General features: G+C 38.0%; 1 protein-coding gene across 3 annotated transcripts; it reads left to right on the plus strand.

The window, feature by feature from the left end:
* The first annotated feature begins 108 nt into the window (after positions 1–108).
* On the plus strand, positions 109–18,674 carry AASDH (aminoadipate-semialdehyde dehydrogenase). 3 transcript variants are annotated; one of them, XM_010401636.3, is made up of 15 exons: positions 109–323; positions 721–974; positions 2,849–2,969; positions 3,657–3,997; positions 4,749–4,941; positions 7,265–7,506; positions 8,850–8,956; positions 9,413–9,585; positions 10,113–10,305; positions 10,820–10,938; positions 12,253–13,090; positions 14,185–14,348; positions 14,917–15,042; positions 16,380–16,511; positions 17,558–18,674. In XM_010401636.3, the coding sequence occupies exons 2-15, from the start codon at positions 745–747 to the stop codon at positions 17,954–17,956; spliced, it is 3,378 nt and encodes a 1,125-aa protein (XP_010399938.1). In that variant the 5' UTR covers positions 109–323; positions 721–744; the 3' UTR covers positions 17,957–18,674. The 3 variants fall into 3 exon arrangements, with proteins under 3 accessions (XP_010399938.1, XP_010399939.1, XP_019142621.1); XM_010401637.3 differs by lacking the exon at positions 109–323 and adding an exon at positions 332–586 and having other exon boundaries at positions 17,558–17,956; XM_019287076.1 differs by lacking the exons at positions 109–323; positions 721–974; positions 2,849–2,969; ... (1 more) ...; positions 4,749–4,941; positions 8,850–8,956 and having other exon boundaries at positions 7,338–7,506.
* Positions 18,675–18,688: the final 14 nt, after the last annotated feature.

Consider the following 18,688-nt stretch of genomic DNA (forward strand, 5'->3'; position numbering starts at 1 on the left):
ATGAGAGCGCGGTATTTTCGCGCCCAGCCAATCGGAGGCGCCGCCGCTGCCGGACTGGGGCGGGGCCAGGAGGGCGCCGGGAAGTGCCGCGGGCGGGGATTCCGAGGAGCGCCGGGAAGTGCCGCGGGCGGGGATTCCGAGGAGCGCCGGGAAGTGCCGCGGGCGGGGACGCCGAGGAGCGCCGGGAAGTGCCGCGGGCGGGGATTCCGAGGAGCGCCGGGAAGTGCCGGGCCGTGCCCGCCCCGTGTGGAAACGGGGGTTACCCCGTTTATCTACCTAAAAGAGGCGAGCGGGGGCCATAGCCCGGATCCGTCTGGGCACCGGTACGGGCTTGGCGGGAGGGCTCGTGGGGCAGAAGCGGGCACCAGCACGAGCAGTGCCCTAAAAGTTCACGTGTTGCGAGTTTCTGCTTGTGAAGGAACGATTCGTATTTCACAATTCCATTGAAAGAGTTATGAATTAAGTTGTGTTAGTGAAGTTATTAATTCAGTGATGCCCAGCTTTATAAAAATAAAAGTGTACCGGTGAGGAACAAACTATCTCTGTACAAGTCAAGAATACAGCTTTGCACCTTGTGCAGTCTAAGGTATGATAGAGCTGTGTGTTCTCTGCCATGGATCTCTTTTTTTTTCCTTCCTGGTAGTGTTTTGTGTGCCTTATAGTCCGACTGAAGTGTTGAAAGTGAGGAGGTGACAGTGCAGTCTGCTCTGGTTCTTGCAGGGGGACTGAAGCGATGCAGCCGCAATGACGCTTCAGGAGCTGGTGGCTCGGGCAGCCAGCCTGCACTCGGACAGAGCAGCAGTTTGGTTTGATGAATGCACTGGGAAACCTCCAGCCTTCTACACCTACGCCACGGTGGTCGAGCTTGCCGTAGAACTGACAGCTTTCCTTCAGAAGCACTGTGACCACCAAGGCAAATGTGAAATAGGCCTTTACTGCTATCCAGGAATAAACCTGCCGTCTTGGATCTTGGGGTAATGGTTTGAATGCTTGCACTCTGTTGGTTTTCTAAGGGTCATCTCTGTTAAAGCAAAATTTACAGTTTGTTTAGATTTCTAATAACAACAAAAAATATAGTAATAGCATAGTAGTGCAGTCAGGGTGCTGGGTCTTGCGTCGTTTAGGGAAAAAGATGGCAATGTTACGATTTTTTGAAAAGACATTGCTAAAATATTTCTGAATCTTAAGTTCTAAAGTTGTAAACTCTCTGTAACTGCATGCTTTCATTAAAAGTGATTTAGCATGTTTATAGGAATACAGAAAAATTAATGACTAGTATCTTTGTTCTGCTTGTTTTCAACTGGAAGTGATCTGACAGAAATATCTATTGAGAAAAGAACTGTGCAGGTTTTTTTAATGTGTTGTCTTGCTGGCAAAGAGATGCTCTGAATGCCAATTCCGTGTTTTAAGCTAAATGAATATACATTTAATGTTCCATTACAAATATTGCAGAAAGTAATGAGCAGTGTAACACTAAAGCGATATTGATTAACTAATGGCTAGGAAGTTGAAATGCATGTGATCACAACACTCATGTTAATCCAGCAATTTTTAAAATCCTGCTCCTGTTGATGAGTTCTAATGTTTGGATCTTTTATATAGGTATCTTTTGTATTTCTGGCATTTATGATGTATTAGACAATCACAGGATCACAAGCATATTTTTGTCAGGTGATGAATACAGCAGTAGTTGTGCTTCCTGGGGCATGGACTGTGTCGGGATTTTCCTATTGTCACACCACATGTAAAATACACAATGGCACAAGAAGAGGTACCACAGTGGAGTATGAGGATTTCAGTGGAGTGAGCAAGCACTGTAATCATAAACCTCCCACAAGCACTGAGGAACTTTCTCACTGGTCAGGAAATGCTTTTGCCCCAGTGCAGCAGTGGAGCAGGTTGCTCTGAAATGTTGTGCAGGCACCATCCCTGGAGGTGTTCAAAACCTGACTGGACAAAGACCTGGACAACCTGGTCTGGTGTCATAGCTGGCTCTGCCTGAGCAGGAGGTCGAACTCGGCGTACTGAGGTCCCTTGCAGCCTGATTTGTCCTGTATCCCATTACATGCTTACTGACACAAGCGGCTCTAGGAGCGTGCAGGATGCTGCTGTTCGCATGTCTCCATTCAGGACCTTGGCGTTACTGCAGTGGCAAACCACTTGCACAGAGAGGAAGTATAATAAATTGCACGTACAGTACAGGACACACGTACAGTACAGAACCCAAGAGCAGAGCAAATGTGAGGTTTTTTGGGGACCCTTCATACTTTAGTCGCCACTTACTCGCTTTGATTTTCGGGGCGGTAGCGAATTCCAGCGCTTGTGGTTATCCGGGAGCGCCGCTAGAGGGGGCAGTGAGCGGGAGCGCGGGGCAGGGAGCCCCTCCGCCTGCCGTGTAGGAAAGACATCCCAGTGAGTGCTTAGATTTTCTTACGCTGCATTCTTTAGACTCGTGGAAAAGTGTTTTCAGCGTGCAGGCCTTTGGTACTTTTTAGAATACGTTCGTACATGTTGTATGTGGGTAAATGGAAAGCTTATGTTTCTGTTCTAGTCAGTAGCAGGTTTTAAAATGTGACAGTGTTGATGTCAGTGATACCTTTTGTCGTCGCTGACTTGCTTGGCCAGAAATATTGAATGTTTTCATCTAGCTTTAATCTTTTGCCTTGCAGTAAAAAAACAAAAGGCAACACTGATTTTCATCCTACTTGGTTACCAACAAGATCTTTAAAAGTCATGACTACATTTTCTAGCTCAGGCAACTATAAAAGTCTAAAAGAAATTCTAGAAAAATCTAGGAGGATTTTCTTATGGTTTTTTTTAATTGTTTAAAACATTTGTGTTTTATTAGAATCCTTCAAGTTCCAGCTGCCTATTCACCTATTGATCCAGATGCACCACCAGCCATATCCACTTACTTCATGAAGAAAAGCAATCTTCAATATATTCTTGTTGAGAATGACAAAACGAATGTAAGTGTTCATGGTTCTACAGGAAGCATTAAAGAGCAGTTTAAACATGTAGATATGCAGATTGAATTCTGTTTTAATAAGCTTGGATGGAGTGCTTTTGTTTTTTCATGGCAAAGGGTTGTCCTTCTTATTCAGAAAAGAACATCTTTAAAATCAGAAGTACAAAATGCTTCTTCCCTCTTCAAAAAGAAAGTGCCGTCTTTCCTGTTACACTGTTGTTCAGGCAGCCTTGTTGGTCACTAACATCGGAAGACTTTTCCAGACTTGTTTCTTTATATGTCAAGGTTGAGAGCTGGAAATCTGCAATAATTAAAATAAGCTCCTGCATTTAATACTTTGGTTTATCTTTGTCTAACTCCTCTCAAATCTTACACCCTCACTCATTGCAAAGGGAGTAGACAAGTTATAATTCAGATTCCTTGGTCTTCTGCAGCGTTCTTTTGTATATTTCTTTCTTTTTTAATTTGCTCAGATAACTGTTTATTTCATATTCATGAAGTCTGTGTTCACTCAATTTATAGAAATACACGAGCTTGTAACTGTCTGATGTGTGTCCTCCAAAAGTGGAGGTATAAAAAAATCACAGTTTGTTTGTATGAAATGCTGTTTCCTATTTCATTGCACACAGTAGAACAACAACAGTGCCTCCTGACTTCCACTGTCTGAGTTGTTCATTTTCTCTTGCAGAAATTCCGGATGTCCCATCCTGGCTGTTTTTACCACAATTCCTCCGCCATAGAACATATTGGTTTAACTCTCTTCCAAATGAGCTCAAGCAACACTGATTTAAGTTCACAAGCAGACAATATGAGAAGTAAATGTGAACCTTTCAAAGCTGTGGATAACTCACAGCCAGGATATACCATTTGCCCAGATCAAACCAAAGTAAAAACATCAGAAGGAGGATACATGGATGCTGGCCAGAAACACACTTTAGCATATGTCCTGCATACATCAGGAACTACAGGGATCCCCAAAATAGTCAGAGTGCCTCATAAATGTATAGTGCCAAATATTCAGCATCTTAAGTAAGTGTGGTTTTCAGTTTTCCTTTCAAATGCTTTTACAAATTTGATGTTTTAAGGATTTTTTTTTAATACTTCAGAGGAGTGTAGGTAGGGTTTTTGCTGACACAGCTAGGCTTCTTCCTCCTTATCTGCCTTTGTGGTTTTTTGCTTTTATTTCCAAGCAGAATCATAAAACTTCTTTTCTCTATCAGTATTATATGGTGCTTTGCCTTCATTTTTGAGGGCTGTGCTTCAAATAGTATGCTGTTGCTCTAAGTTTTGTATCGTCGTCTGGCTTGTGGCTTAAAAGAAATAGACAACAAAATGAATCATTTGTTCACAGTTATATTTACTGTGTTCTGTAGTTTTTAAGTCTTCATTCCTTTTTAGGCTATGCAGGTTTCTTTCTGTTTCATTTCATATAAAAACAAATCTATTATGGAAAATAAAATCTTTTTTCTTCCTTTTTTTTTCTTTTCCTTTGTTTTTTTTTTTAATCCTTTTTTTTAAATGAGCATCTGTTAGTTGAAATATGCCTTTCAGTGAACTCTGTTGGTGTGTAATATGGCGGGTATCTTCATAAAACACATCATTAGTGAAATCAGCAGTTACAGTCCAGGAGCTCTTGCTCAAATTACCTGTCCACATACTCGGAGCCCTTAAGATCTGAGCTTTGCTAATGCACATTTCTTTCATGCTTTCATTCTTCTAGTTTGGAAGGCTTTTTTGACCGCATGCATCAGATTTGTAATTCCTAGCTTTCCTATTTTAGATCCATTTTTGAGATCACACAGGATGATGTGCTATTCCTGGCTTCTCCTCTCACATTTGACCCGTCTGTGGTTGAACTGTTCATCGCTCTAACAAGTGGAGCCTCTATTCTTGTCGTACCAAACACTGTGAAAATGATGCCTGTGGAGCTCTCTGCTGCTCTGTTTCACCACCACCATGTGACAGTGTTGCAGGTAGGCAAAACCTAAGTGTCTCCAGTGTCTTGCTTCTCACTTTTGCTAAGGTGTACTGCTTTTTCATCAGCCTAGATGCTAATGTTAATAGGACCAGGAGTGTTCTTGCTCAAAGGCAATAGCTATCCTTTTTGTTGTAGAGTGCTAGCTGTCTAAAAAATTACCATTTGATCAAAACCTCAAACATTTTGTGATAGAAAACACTGAGCTAAATACTATTTTAAGAAACCTTTACTTATTAAGAATTAAATTAAGTATTCTGTTAATTAAACTTTTTGTTGTGAAGAATCTGGTAATAGAGTAAACTGTTACAGACATTTAAAGCACTTTTTAATGGGCTTGATCTTGGAGCCTTTAGTCATAAACTACTTTTAATGGTAGTTTTTATGCTAAAAGTACAACTAAACCAGTGCTATATATATGGTGGTAAACTGTCATTTTTACAATAACGAGAACAAGGTAACAATTGATTTCAGAGCAGTACTTACTGTTTTCATGTCACCTGGTGAGGCTTCATGCATCTCTTATGTCTTAAGTAGGTCATCTTCTGTATGATGTCAATTTTAATAGTTTTAAAGTTTGCAAAATTTACTTGAATTACTTATTCAGTGTGGCTGAATAAGCCTAGCCTGTGCCTGTAGTCCTGTCCTGTTCCTCTTGTCCTGTCAGTTGTTACCTGGGAGAAGAGACCGAGCCCCACCTATCTACACCCTCCTTTCAGGCAGTTGTAGAGAGCACTAAGGTCACCCCTGAGCCCCTCCTTTTCTCCAGGCTAAACACCCCCAGCTCCCTCAGCTGCTCCTTGTAGGATTTGTTCCAGACCCTGTTCCATTTCCTGGTTTTTTTGGTAAGAATGGTGTTAGTTGAGATCGTAGGGTGTAAATTTAAGATTAGTGAGTAGCTGGCTGAAGATTCCACAGCAGAAAAAAATCCATTAGTTACAAATCTTTTGTAGCTATTCTCTGCTCTTACTTTGATTTTTGAAGATTGCTATAAATGGTGTACATTATCCTATGACATACAAGTTTCATGATCAGTTTAGCGCAGTTGTTTTTAGAAAAAAAAGTCTCAGATATTTCTCTCTATTAGCAAGATTTTTTAAGTATGTGCTTTAAGACTTTTAGAGATACATTTGTTAAGCAGTAATAGAGAAGGGCAAAATTTTGTGAATGAAGGTTTTTGAGATGCCTTTCTAAGAAAAGTTTGATTTGCTTTGTTTGGGTTTTTTTTTTTGATCACTGCCCTAATCAGTGAAGGAAGGGCTTCTTAGCCAAATAATTGACAAAAATGTTCTCCTTACAGCTTAACTGATGGATGAGTAATTTTATGATGCTTCTTAAATAATAGAAAGGCATTACCTCCCACCTTAACTTTTTTGAGAAGACTTGAAAAATCTAAAAAGTGATTATGAGGGAGGGAAGAGTGTAAATGTTTCCCGTCTTTTTTGGTTGGTTGGGTTTTTTTGTTGTTGTTGTTGCTGCTGTAACTCACTAAAATTAAAATTATCAGTTGAAAGAAGATGGTCTTCATCTATTACTAGAGAAAAAGAGTCTGGTAAGAAATCATCCCATTAATTTTCCAGTCCTCTTACTAGAAAAGTAGGCAAGAATGAGAGTGAAATGTGTCTGGTAAAACGACTTATAGTTTTTTCCTTTCAGTGAAAGGACTCTACATCACCAATAGTTTTATATAAATAGTTGTTTAAGGAAACTGATTTGGGTTTGGGGGATTTGAATTTCATATCTTTTCCCCGTGCTTATTTTAGTGTGATGTGAAAGCTTTGAGAAATTCTAATTCTTGTAAACTGTTCTATTTACACAAATCAAGGACAACCCAGAAACTGACATCCTAGGAATTTTTAGTGTTATGTAAGGTCTTTAAATGTTCTATATTCAGGTTAATCAGATGCATAGGTTATATTTTTGCTGTAACATTTTGGAATTAAGGGAAAAAAGGTTCAAACAATAACATGAAGAGAATACTGTGTTGCTTTTTGTTTCCAGGTAATTAACATAAGAACTAATGTGCATACACTTGAGGTAATAGCTGAGACAAAAGGGAATCCGTAACACATCTGAGTAAAGAAGCCATGCAGAAGAACATAGGTTGGTGCTGACAGTACTCATTAAAGGCCTTACATAAGCAACAAAATCTCACAAAACACCAGTGTGATGGTTGATGCCATCTATTATACATAGATGTTTTAAAGTACATCCATAAGGCAGCTATGCAGTAGATATGATAAAGCAGGAAGAGAGGTACACATATAGTGACAAAATGTAACAGGTCTTTCTCTTTTCTTTTAAAAATATGTATCTTTCAGGCAACACCAACACTTCTCAGGAGGTTTGGAGCTCACATTATTAAATCAAGAGTGTTGTCTGCAAATACGTCACTTCGTGTCTTAGCCCTTGGTGGTGAAGCATTTCCCGTACTGAGTCTTTTGAAAAGTTGGAAGCACGAGGAGAACAAAACAAGTATTTTTAATCTCTATGGTATTACTGAAGTGTCAAGCTGGGCCACTTGCTACAAGATTCCTGAGGAGGTTTTTAGTGCTGATTTTAGGTAGGAAAATTCACTGTTCTCAATGGCTTGGCATGTGAATGATGAAAATCACCAGAAATAGAACCTCAGTCTCCTGTTACCAGGACTACTGAGTCCTCATGAGTGTTTACACTGGTAGAAGTTGTTACATTTGGGTTTTATGTAGAAATAGACTAATCCATTATTTCATGAACCAGTACAGCCACTCCTCCCCCCTATTTTAGTAGTGTCGATGACAGAAATGTGTCCACGGTGGCTCACCCAGGGTTTCACAGTAATTTTACTTAAGCTTCAAGAAGGACTTCCTTTTCATCATTTATCACTCTGTCATTTTTCACTCAGTTTCTGACTTGTTCCTTTGTTTGGCCTTTTTTTTCCCATATTATTTTATAGAGTCATGAAAGGTACTTCCAGTTATCTCAGTGTTTTGTTTGCTCTCTGAAATGTGTAATTACTCCATGGCATAATAATTATACATGCAATTTGAGTTAAATGTGTCCTACAAAATGGGATGGTTTGCACAAATGATGTGATATATTAACCTGATGCTTAAACCCTTGAAGACTAAAAATGGTGGATTGTCATGAAGTATTATTAAATTCTCATGTAAAACTAATTTTCTCTGAGTTCAAACATGAAGTGTAATACTTTAAAATAGAAATTAAACTGGAATCCATGCCAACGTTATTTTAAATTGCTTTAAGTTTTAGGTTTTGCTTTACTGAGGAAAATACATGATTCTATACTCCCACTCAGAAATAGCTTCTATATTCAATAAATGAGGTCCTGCAACTGCTTGAAGAGGCTGGAGAATGAAGGGAAAGGAAGGAGTTGGTCAGTAGTTCAAGAGAAGTCTATAAATAGATACACAACATTGAAATGATAGTTTCTTGTATTTCAGTCTTTTCTGAAATGAGCGTTTTCTAAATCTTTTTCTGAACTTCTCTTAACTGTACTTACTAAAATAGAGTAAGAGCTCAAATTAGGGAAAAACGAGTTAAAAAGCAGTTGCACATGTTTAAATTGGTTGACTTGATGGATGTTTTAATTGGGGAGACTTAAAAGTTAACTGAAATGCTTGGGGTTCTCTCAGGGTATTTCAGGGTCCATTCAGGCCTTATTTTCTATCATTCTGTGGGTTTTTTCTGGTATATATTAATGACACCCATGAACACTGATAAGGTTTTTAATTTTTAAGAAATTGATACGTTTTTAAAGAAGAAGCATTTGTAGAAAGAAGTCCCAGGCATCTACTTTTGGTCTAATACCAGTCCTTTAAAAAACTACAGGCTACCTGGTTTCTGGGACAGTTGTTTTGTGTTCAGAAGGGAAAGACTTCCAATTTTTCTCTCTAATATGTTTAGAATGGATTTTCCTATACCTTTGGGATCACTGCTCCTTGGAACAAAACTTGAGGTCAGAGATGCCAATGGATCTGCAGTTCTTGAAGGCGAGGGACAAATATTTATAGGTTGTTTTATATTTCTAATTCTTCTAAGATACTGTTCTTAATTGTCTGAGTTTTAATAATATATTGATTATTTTACTTGATATTTGCCTGTGATATACAGATTAATATAGCATTTTAAGTTCTGATTGGGCCAGGAACCTTCTGATGGTATTTTAGGTTGTTGGAATGATGAACAGGAAATTACCATCATTTTATCTGCAGACTGTGCCTTCATTATATTGACTTCTTTCTCCCTTCTTTCATTTTGACATTCTCAGCTGAAGTCATTTCTGTGTATTAACTGAATTAACTGCATAGCCAGAATTGTACATTGCAGAAGTTTGGACATTGATAATAATCTTTCAATATTTCTTATAATGCTCGATAAAGTTTAAGAAAAGTTGATAAAACACTCTTTATGATTTTCATTTACGGATAGCCATTAAATATATATGACCACAATCTTTTTTTGTGTAGGTGGCGAAGAACGAATCTGCTTTCTTGATGATGAAGTAACTGTGCCACTGGGTACCATGAGAGAAACAGGGGATTATGTTAGAGTGAAGAATGCAAAGTTGTTCTTCTTGGGTCGAAAAGACAATCAGATTAAACGTCACGGCAAACGTTTTAATATTGAATGTCTGCAGCAGGTAAGTGCTCACATCAACAGAGTAGACTATGCCACTACAAAAAGGCAGGTATAAGGAACACATTGTTATCATCAGAAATGGGTATTTGCTTGTTTTCAGATGACTTTTAGGAGTCTAAAGGAATTTGGGGGTGTATTATAAAAAATCCAGTCACATAATTTAGGGAGGAGTTTTTTCTGAGTTCTTGGGAATCTGTTTTATTGTATGGTTTCTTCCAGGAGAATTGAGAACTGTATAAACATCTGAAAAGTACTGAGTATAGTGACTGTTCTACAAGATTGAGTGTCAGACTCCTGGATTGTATCTCATTCATGGCATTTTGGCAAATAATACATGTATCTCTGAGTTCATTTTTATGTGAAGTACAAGCTTCAGCTACAAGAGAGGGTATTTCATAGGATGTTATGTAGGAATGTGAGAAAAATACAGTTTTTAAAAGCATGCACTTTAATCATTGTTTTTTCCATCTTTTACTCTATTGATGAAGATTTGCATTTCAAAGCTAGACTAATATTTTTTAATTACAGGCTGCTGAAGCTCTTTGTCAGGTAGAGGCTTGTGCAGTTACCTGGTATCAACAGGAAAAACTTATCCTGTTTGTTTTACCCAAAGATGATTTTGAAGAAAGAGAAGCACTTAAAGAACTCCAGAAGCATCTACCAGCCTATGCAGTCCCTGATGAGATTGTAGTGATTAAAGCTTTGCCTTTAACATCACATGGTAAATGAAGCCATTAAGTACCCTTGCCACTTGTTTTAGTGGTATCTATTGCTTTTTAAAATTATTTTTTCTTACTGACCAAAATGCAGTATCTGATTCATGCTTTTAGAACATGTACATTAGATAACTAATGCCTAGTAGGAAATAATGGCCATGTATTATGTTTTCTTCGTGATGTTTCATTTGAGAGTCAAAGAGTAGTGGAAAAATCAATTTAGTTTTAACACTGCAGATTTCTTTCCTCAGTTGTTCCTGTTGCAATCTGCAACAGAACCGTTACTTCAGCTGAGGAAAAAACAGGCCTTGAAGGTGGTATTATGTGGGAGGGTAAATTTTCAAAACCCTTACTGGGTTTCATGTAGTTGATCAACTGTGTAAAAAAATGCAGATACAGTAGAGCATGAGTAAGAAAGTACATACAAGAATATAGTGACTAGTTTTGAAACTGCAAGTTTTGAAAGTGTTACTACTAAAAGAGCAATGAAAAAAAAATTGTCCTTTATTTTCTACAAAGGCAAAGTTGATACGTCTGAACTGAACAAGATTTACCAGAACCATCTAAACTCCAGAAGGCGTGACAGTAAGCTGAATGACGCAGAGGAATTGTGGGAAAGATTGCAGTATTTATGGAAGGTAGTATTTTGAGCTGCCTTTTTATCTTTGCAAGTGGATCATTATACATGTCTCAGGAATTAAACAGTTTTAAGAAGTATGACTAATGCAACCAGAACATTCTAGCTGCCTATAGATTTAAGCAGTACAGCTCTTTTCTGTTCAGTTAATACTTAAATATAGTTGCTCTGCAGTGGCCGAGAGGGAGTCATTTATATTTCTCTATCAGATAAAACCAAAGGCTATGAGGTATAAGCAATTAGCATAGAAAGAACGTAATCTGTCAGTAGCTTTTTGAATGCTGCTTCTCATGCCAAAAGAAGGTATCACTAAAGAAAACAAGGAACTGGGACATGGAAACTTTCTAAAAAAATAGCTGCTGTGTTAGTAGAGTTCCCTATTTTTCAAGGTAATTATAAACTGAAGATTCCTTTTTTTAAATAGATGGCACAGTTGCACAACTGTCTCTTGGACTGCCTGTTCGTATTGTTTCTAAATTTCTGTGCTAGAGACTTGTTTTCCAAGGTATTGAAATATGATGCCAAACAGTATTACTTTGTTTTTCCAAGGTGGACTTAAAAGTTTCACCTGAAAGTGGGATTAGCTGTGGCTTAGGACTTGAGCAAGTAAATGTAGTAAATTTATTTGTCTGTGCCAGTAATTTTTGCATTGATGACTATGAAATGATAACCCAAGGGATTGGATATGACCTAGACCCATTATGGACAACAGAAGGTGGCTTCCAAAACCAAAGGATTTGGACTTTGCACCCAGGCTTAATAAGCAGGGAGTGCAGTGAGAGGCGACACAGTTATTGCTGTTTGTTTAGTAACAATGCCAAATGCAAAATCTTTCATGAACTGAAGTGCTTATAACTTCAAAAGTAGGTCGGTAAGTAGATGGCTTAAATAATTCAGAAGTAAAAAAGAACAGTTTATATAAGTTTTATTAATAAAACACCTAAACTGATTTTATTAAAAGGCATCTATGTTTTATCTGCAAAGCTGTCCTTAATAAATGGTATTGAAAATGGTCAATCAATATATATCACAATTCCCTTTAATTCCTTAGGCTGCAGGATTGGAATTGAGCAAGACATTTTGTAGGACAGAACTAGTATCTCCCTGTTTCCTTGTTCCTCCTAATTCTTGATATATCAGTCCCTCTGTTGGCACTAACATGTTTCAATGATTTTTTGTAGAGCAGCGAATTTTCTCAGTTGTTGATTTTTAGCAGGACTTCTTGTTGTTCAGGTGGATTCTACCCCGCTTGAGGTTTTATATGTGTGACATGGTATAACACCTGTGGTATCTCTCTCCTTCTTTTTTTCTCTAGTCTGTCCTTGGTCTTCCAGGTGATTCCACTGGAATTTCTAAAGATGCAGTATTTCTGTACAGTGGTGGAGACTCCCTAAAGGCGCTACGATTTTATGATGAAATTGAGATGTTAGTAGGCAAAGCTGTGCCTGGACTCCTTGAAGTTATTCTCAGCCACTCAGTTGAAGAGGTTTACAGACATATTCTTAAAATGGTGTTTCCAGATGAAGAACAGTTAACGAATCCTGGCAATGTTGTGAAAAGAAAATTAAGAGGGAGCGGTGGAGAGGAATTCCATGGAAAATATATTAAACTGACATCTGAAAGAGGTCTTGAGATTGCTTCAGGATTAATGCCATTTATTGCACTGAACAGAGGAAATCATTTTTTCCCTATGAATTTCACCAAGTCTTCTATGCAGCCCAAAAATACAGTACAGGTAGGAGTGGAACCACTACAGCAGCCATGCTTTCTGCATTCCAAGACTCCAAGTGTAATGAAAAGCCATGTGCAAGGGTCTGAACTGGAGAATAGAATTTTAACAGTTGAAAACAAGGCAAATAAAAATGACTGTTCCTCTGTTCAGCAAATCCACGCCGAATGTTGTCATTTGCCAGTGACAGAGTTGGCATTGTGCGTGAGGTGGAAGTCAAACACAAGAAAATGCGTTGATGCATCACCACTGGTTATAATACCAGCTAAAGAAAAAGTATCTGCATGTGTATATGTTGGCTCTCACTCCCATGCAATGCAGGCAATTGATCTGGATTTGGGAGAAATAAAATGGGAGAAGACCCTTGGAGATCGTATTGAATCTTCTGCCTGTGTATCCAAGTGTGGAAATTTCATTGTTGTTGGTACGTCTTTTGTTTCACCCTTCATTTTAAATTCTTTTTTCTTCTAAATACAAGATGAATGATAGAGAATCATATTTCTTATCTCTGGTTGTCCCCCATCCATCAACTTCCATATCTGCCTCAGAACTCATTTATTGTAAAATAGAAACAGAAGGAAGAAGTAATTTAAGTTTCATGATAACGAGTGATGGAGCTTATCTAACATATACTCTTGCGGTTTATTATATCCCAACTTATTAATAAGGAATAATCAATGGCTACAGTTTCTTTTTTAGTGGTAGATTAAGGTGTGGCATTTAAACTGGTGGTTTTTGGGGTTTTTTTTAAAGTATGGAAAGGTGATACAATCTTAAAATGTCTTTGAAAATGGATTGTTAGAAATCAGTACATGGTAATTCATACTATTTTTCACAGTTATAATTATCTCATTTGACTCTTTTTGGAAATGTGAAGAATATGTTGGGATAATTTTTTGGTTTTGTTGTATCCATTGTCAGTGGAGTTGCCATTGTTCATCTTAGTGTCATCTTTTTAGCTAATACATCTAAATCACTGATTAGCACAGATGTCCAAGTCGTGAGGATTTTTAATGCAAGTCTAATGTTGCCATCTTTTTGTTTGTATTTTAATTGCTATTTACTCTTGATAATAAAGTTGAATATTTCATTAACATAAAGGAGTTTCTATGATGACAGTTTGGTTTTCATTAGAAAACTTACAGACTTTATTCTTTTAACACCTTTGTTCTCAGAAACAAAAACTAGACAAAGAGGTAATTTAAAAAATTTGTATTCTCCCTTTTCAGCAACTTGCTATGTCTTCTAATATTGTTACTGAGAAATTTGATAGAAAGACAGTGAAATAAGTATATTCTAAATGTAACCTAGAAAAAACACACAGAACAATCATCTTTGAATGTATCAGCAAAACCTTTGAGCTAAAAACACCGGAGGAGCTTTGGAAAATATTTTGAAACTCTACCTTATGAATAATCTTATTTCTTTCCAGCAGTGATGCAACTAACAGCATAAATCACACCATAAATGCAAATAATCATTATTCTTTTTTCCCCTGTTGTGTTTTATTCCACATAGGTTGTTATGATGGCTTAGTGTATGTGCTTCAAAGCAGTGATGGAGAAATACACTGGACTTTTGTCACAGGAGACACTGTGAAAAGCTCTGCAGTTGTAGACCCTGCCAGTGGACTGGTCTACGTTGGATCACATGACCAACATGTGTATGCTTTGGATATTTATGTAAGAAGACTGACTAACTTTTACATATAGAACAATAAATATCCAGTTTAGAGTCTGTTTGTAGTACACCAGAGGAAGTTCCACTGGTGTTAGTATTCTTAGGAGTCCACAATCACACTTCTGAAAGTTAGGCCTGCTGTAAGTAAGGTTAGGATTATGTGGCAGTAAATAGTTTCAGTGGTGTTCTCAGTTGTGGTTCTTGTCTTATTAGTCCTGGTTGAAACCAAATTTTCTTAGTTACTAAATTCTCCATGGGTGTTTCAGAATAGGGTGCCTAGTTAGAAATAGAACTGTGGTTTTCTGGTGGGGAAAGAATCTTATATTATAAATGAGAAGATGGAGGGAGATGAAAAATAAACGGGGCAGATACTGCCTTTTGATTAGCTGAATTTAGTTTATTTGTTGGAAGAGAAGGCCAATGGCACATGTTGCTGTCATAGCATGTAGATTGTCTTCACTTCTTAACTAGTATTTGCTGAGTAAACACAGTATTTGATAATGTTTGACATTCAAAGGGCTTTGTAAACATGATGAGCTCTAACTCCAATTGAAATATTATTATTTACAGAAAAGGGTGTGTATATGGAAGTTACATTGCGAAGGTGGAGCTGTGTTTTCATCTCCTTGTCTAAGTTCTTTTCCACATCACCTCTATGTTGCTACACTAGGAGGACTGTTCTTGGCTGTTAACCCAGTATGTACCTCTGCTTATGTGCCTTTCATCCTGATCTCAAGTTTAAATGAAACCAAATGTATTTCTGAAGTTAAGATCACTATTCTGATGAAAGGGAAGATGATCATATGTTACCATTAAATATTTTCTATGTGGGGGCATTATAATTATATGCAAGGTTACCATAATAGTGCTCGTACTTCAGAAATCTATCTGGTGATAGGGAGAACTGAAGTGACTTGCTTAAATTCACATGCTGACTGTAGGTAAAGTTGCAATCAGTTTCTTGTCAGTCCCATATCAGTAAAACCAGTGAGCGAGAGCAAGTCTGTAGATTTATTTCCTGCCCGCTCCTCCTTTGACAGTAGGATTGGAAAAAAACATACAGAAATCAGAACAGAATGGAGAAAGAAGCCCCTTCATTCCTCCTACTGTTTCCCTCCCCATATTTAAGAGCTGTCCTTTTAATCTCAGAGTGCAGTTCTGTTCTTTGCACTGGGGAAATGGCATTCTTGATAGATGTGGAGCAGTTTCATTGTTTTCTGAGGCATTGTTGGCTTACAGCTGGTCCTGCTTGATAAAAGGAACGGGGACTTGAAGAAGTTATTAATGTTTTTGTACTCAACAGCACAGAGCATCAATCCTAATCACCTTTACCTTCCACCCAGTACAAATGTCCTCAGTAATAGCCAATCTACCATTAGGAAACCAGTGTGTGTGGTTTTGCAGCTAGAGTGGGCTGTGCTTAAGAAAAGATATTTTTTTATTCTGTAATCCAGAGTAACAGGTAGTTGAGAAACCCACCTACAAGTGAGTCTGCACATTCCTATTTTTATTAATAATCCTAATTCCTGGGGAACGTGCAGGACACACTAGGAATGCATTGTGACAGTCATAGTGAATTGCCACATGTCCTAGAGTAACAATATAACTTGATTCCAAGGTATCTCTACTTCATTGGTCCTTGTCACATACTGAGGTGCTGGGAATGAAATAAAAAGCTGAATCTGGCATTTATTAGAACTACTGCTACACTATTAATACACTAGTAATTATCATTATTACTTTGCCTAGGGGGAGGAAAAATGGGTATTGACTATCCTGTGTAAAACACTATACAGTTGTTGGAATAAGATTTGAAGAGTACTTTTGCTTCTGGTATGCATTCTGGATGGGAGAAAGCTACTTTTTGATTACATTTTTGTTTTTGTGGGTTTTTTTGTTGTTGTTTTGGTTTGGGGGTTTGGGGTTTTTTTCCACACTATATAATGGCTGGGTGAGGCAGTGATGGAAGGGTTGTTTTGTGCTATTTCTTATAGTTGTGTTAAGCATCAGGTATTCCATGCTGCCACTTACAGGTGACGGGGAGTAAGATTTGGAAAAGCAGCCTTGGAAAACCACTCTTCTCCTCTCCTCACTGCAATGAGAACTACGTCTGTGTTGGGTGTGTGGATGGAAACTTATATTGTTACACTCATTCTGGAGAAAAGGTGAAAGAAAGTGTTTTGGGTTTTTTATGTCTGTCACAAAACCCTGAATAAGATACTTTATTATGACTGTTTTCTGTGGCTTAATGATTGACATATACCTTTTTGTGAACCAAATAGAAATGTCTGTTGTTAGAGAGAGGAGAAAGTAGAAAAACTGTTTGCCTAGGGTAGTCCATGCAGTTCATGGCAAAATCACAGACTCAAGTTACCTGATGCGGTAAGAGGATTTCTAGTTCAGACCTTATACCCAAAGTAAATTGTCAAGTGTAGTGCCAGCAAATGACATGGTTTCATTTGGAGTTTTTCAAACAGGTTTAAGCTATCTCTTCTGTAAGATGGTTGTTATTCAGAGGTAAAGGTTTCTTAGAATATTTATGCATTTATCAAAAAACTGCCAAATCATAATTCCGGTAAAATATGTGTCAGCCTTCACATTGAATTAAATGAGAGTATTTTTTCAGTTCTTTGGAGATAAATGTAGTTTGTATTTGGTGTTAAAACAACTGATGCTGTTTGTTGGCCTGAGATGCAGTATACATGGCAATTCCTAAGCCTTTTCTGATTATAAAATACATGTTAGCCCATGCCCTGCTCGCTGCTTGCAGCAGTGTTGCAGAACCGATACTCCCTTGAGGAGGGATCTGTGCATTGTTAGCATAAGCAGAGGAAATCTGTATTACAAAAGGAATATCTGCCTTTCTGCCAAAGAATGGCATATTAACGGGATTCTTGATGTTCATTGATAATTGTACAACAGCCCAAGAATATTCTTTTCCCAAACTGGCCATCTTTATATGGGCCTCACAGAAGGTAGTAACTCTTCCCTCTTCCACATCTATTTTATGAGACTTTTATTGCTTGCTCTCTGTGTAAAACCTAACTTACAATTTGACGAGGATTTACCAGCACTCACTAGTACACAAAATCGAGTACATTTGAAATGAAATGCTCTCCTATCAACAACAAGCCTATTAAAAAATTATAGTTGCTGTAAAACTGATAATGTGAAAAACCTTTCATAATGAGTGGTTATGTTCTTTCTGTAGGTTTGGCAGTTTTCCACTAATGGGCCAGTGTTTTCATCCCCGTGCCTCTCAAGTTCTACTAAGCAAGAAATATTTTTTGGCTCTCACGACTGCTTTATCTACTGCTGTAACATGGAGGGTAATTTACTGTGGAAATTTGAAGCCACTTCAAGTGTATATGGAACACCATTCATTTTCCAAAGTGATGACTTAAATAACAAAATTCTCTTGGCTGCAGTATCTACAGATGGCAAAGTGTGGATCCTGAATGCCAAGAGCGGAACAGCAGAAGGAGTATATAAGCTTCCAGGAGAGGTTTTCTCTTCACCTGTAGTATGGGGAACAAAGCTTGTTGTTGGCTGTAGAAATGATTATGTTTATTGTCTAGATCTGTATATAACAGGAAAAAATAACAGCTAAGATGTTAGGCTGCTTTATGTTTATTGTTTACATTTGTGAACTAGGAGCTCACAGGTGCTCTCTACCCCTCTGCCTATTTTGCTGCAGGCAGGATTTTGCATGAGGCAGTGTCCACAGTTGGCTGTAGCGATGGAGGGAGGATGGCTGCTCAGCACCTTGCCAGAGAGGGGACAAAGTGTGTAAGGTGCCATATTCCACAGCTTGGATCGTGGGCTTGCCTCTGAGGAAGGAGTGTTTTGCTTCCTCTGAGTCCATCTTCACCTGTGCCTGGCTCTTCCTTGCATCACACTAATGTTTGTGTGTCTGTCAAGATTTCTGTGCCAAGGCAAGCTAACCCAAGTCCTTTTTCGAATCTAACTTTTAACTTGATTTCTGGAGACATAGCCTGAATTTCATATACCAGGAAGAAGCAAACTGTTTACTATAGTTTGTACAAACAGAATATTCATCTTTCATGGACTTAGGCCCTCCAAGGCTTAATTCAATCTAGCATATACTTAGACTCCATTGAAGTCAGTAGGTGTTGCCTCTTGTATTCTAAAGTGGAAATAACACTATAAATATTTACTAAATTTCAATGACAGGTATGGTATGAGTTCCGAGATGAAGTGTGCACTGCTCAAATCAACCACTGTCAAATAATTTTTTAAGATACTTGAAGGAATGCTGTTTACATTGTCTTCACAAGAACTATTAATAAAAGGTTGTGTAAATTGGGTTTTGTGTTCTTTA

The sequence above is a fragment of the Corvus cornix genome, chromosome 4 (assembly GCF_000738735.6).
Source record: "Corvus cornix cornix isolate S_Up_H32 chromosome 4, ASM73873v5, whole genome shotgun sequence".
NCBI lineage: Eukaryota > Metazoa > Chordata > Aves > Passeriformes > Corvidae > Corvus > Corvus cornix.

What these genes read in the sequence shown, in the direction of transcription:
- AASDH (XM_010401636.3), top strand. Translation starts at nt 745, where the DNA reads ATGACGCTTCAGGAGCTGGTGGCTCGGGCAGCCAGCCTGCACTCGGAC. An exon ending in CTGCCGTCTTGGATCTTGGG is followed by an intron (nt 975 to 2,848) that starts GTAATGGTTTGA and finishes GTGTTTTATTAG; the next exon opens with AATCCTTCAAGTTCCAGCTG. An exon ending in TGGAAATTTCATTGTTGTTG is followed by an intron (nt 13,091 to 14,184) that starts GTACGTCTTTTG and finishes TATTCCACATAG; the next exon opens with GTTGTTATGATGGCTTAGTG.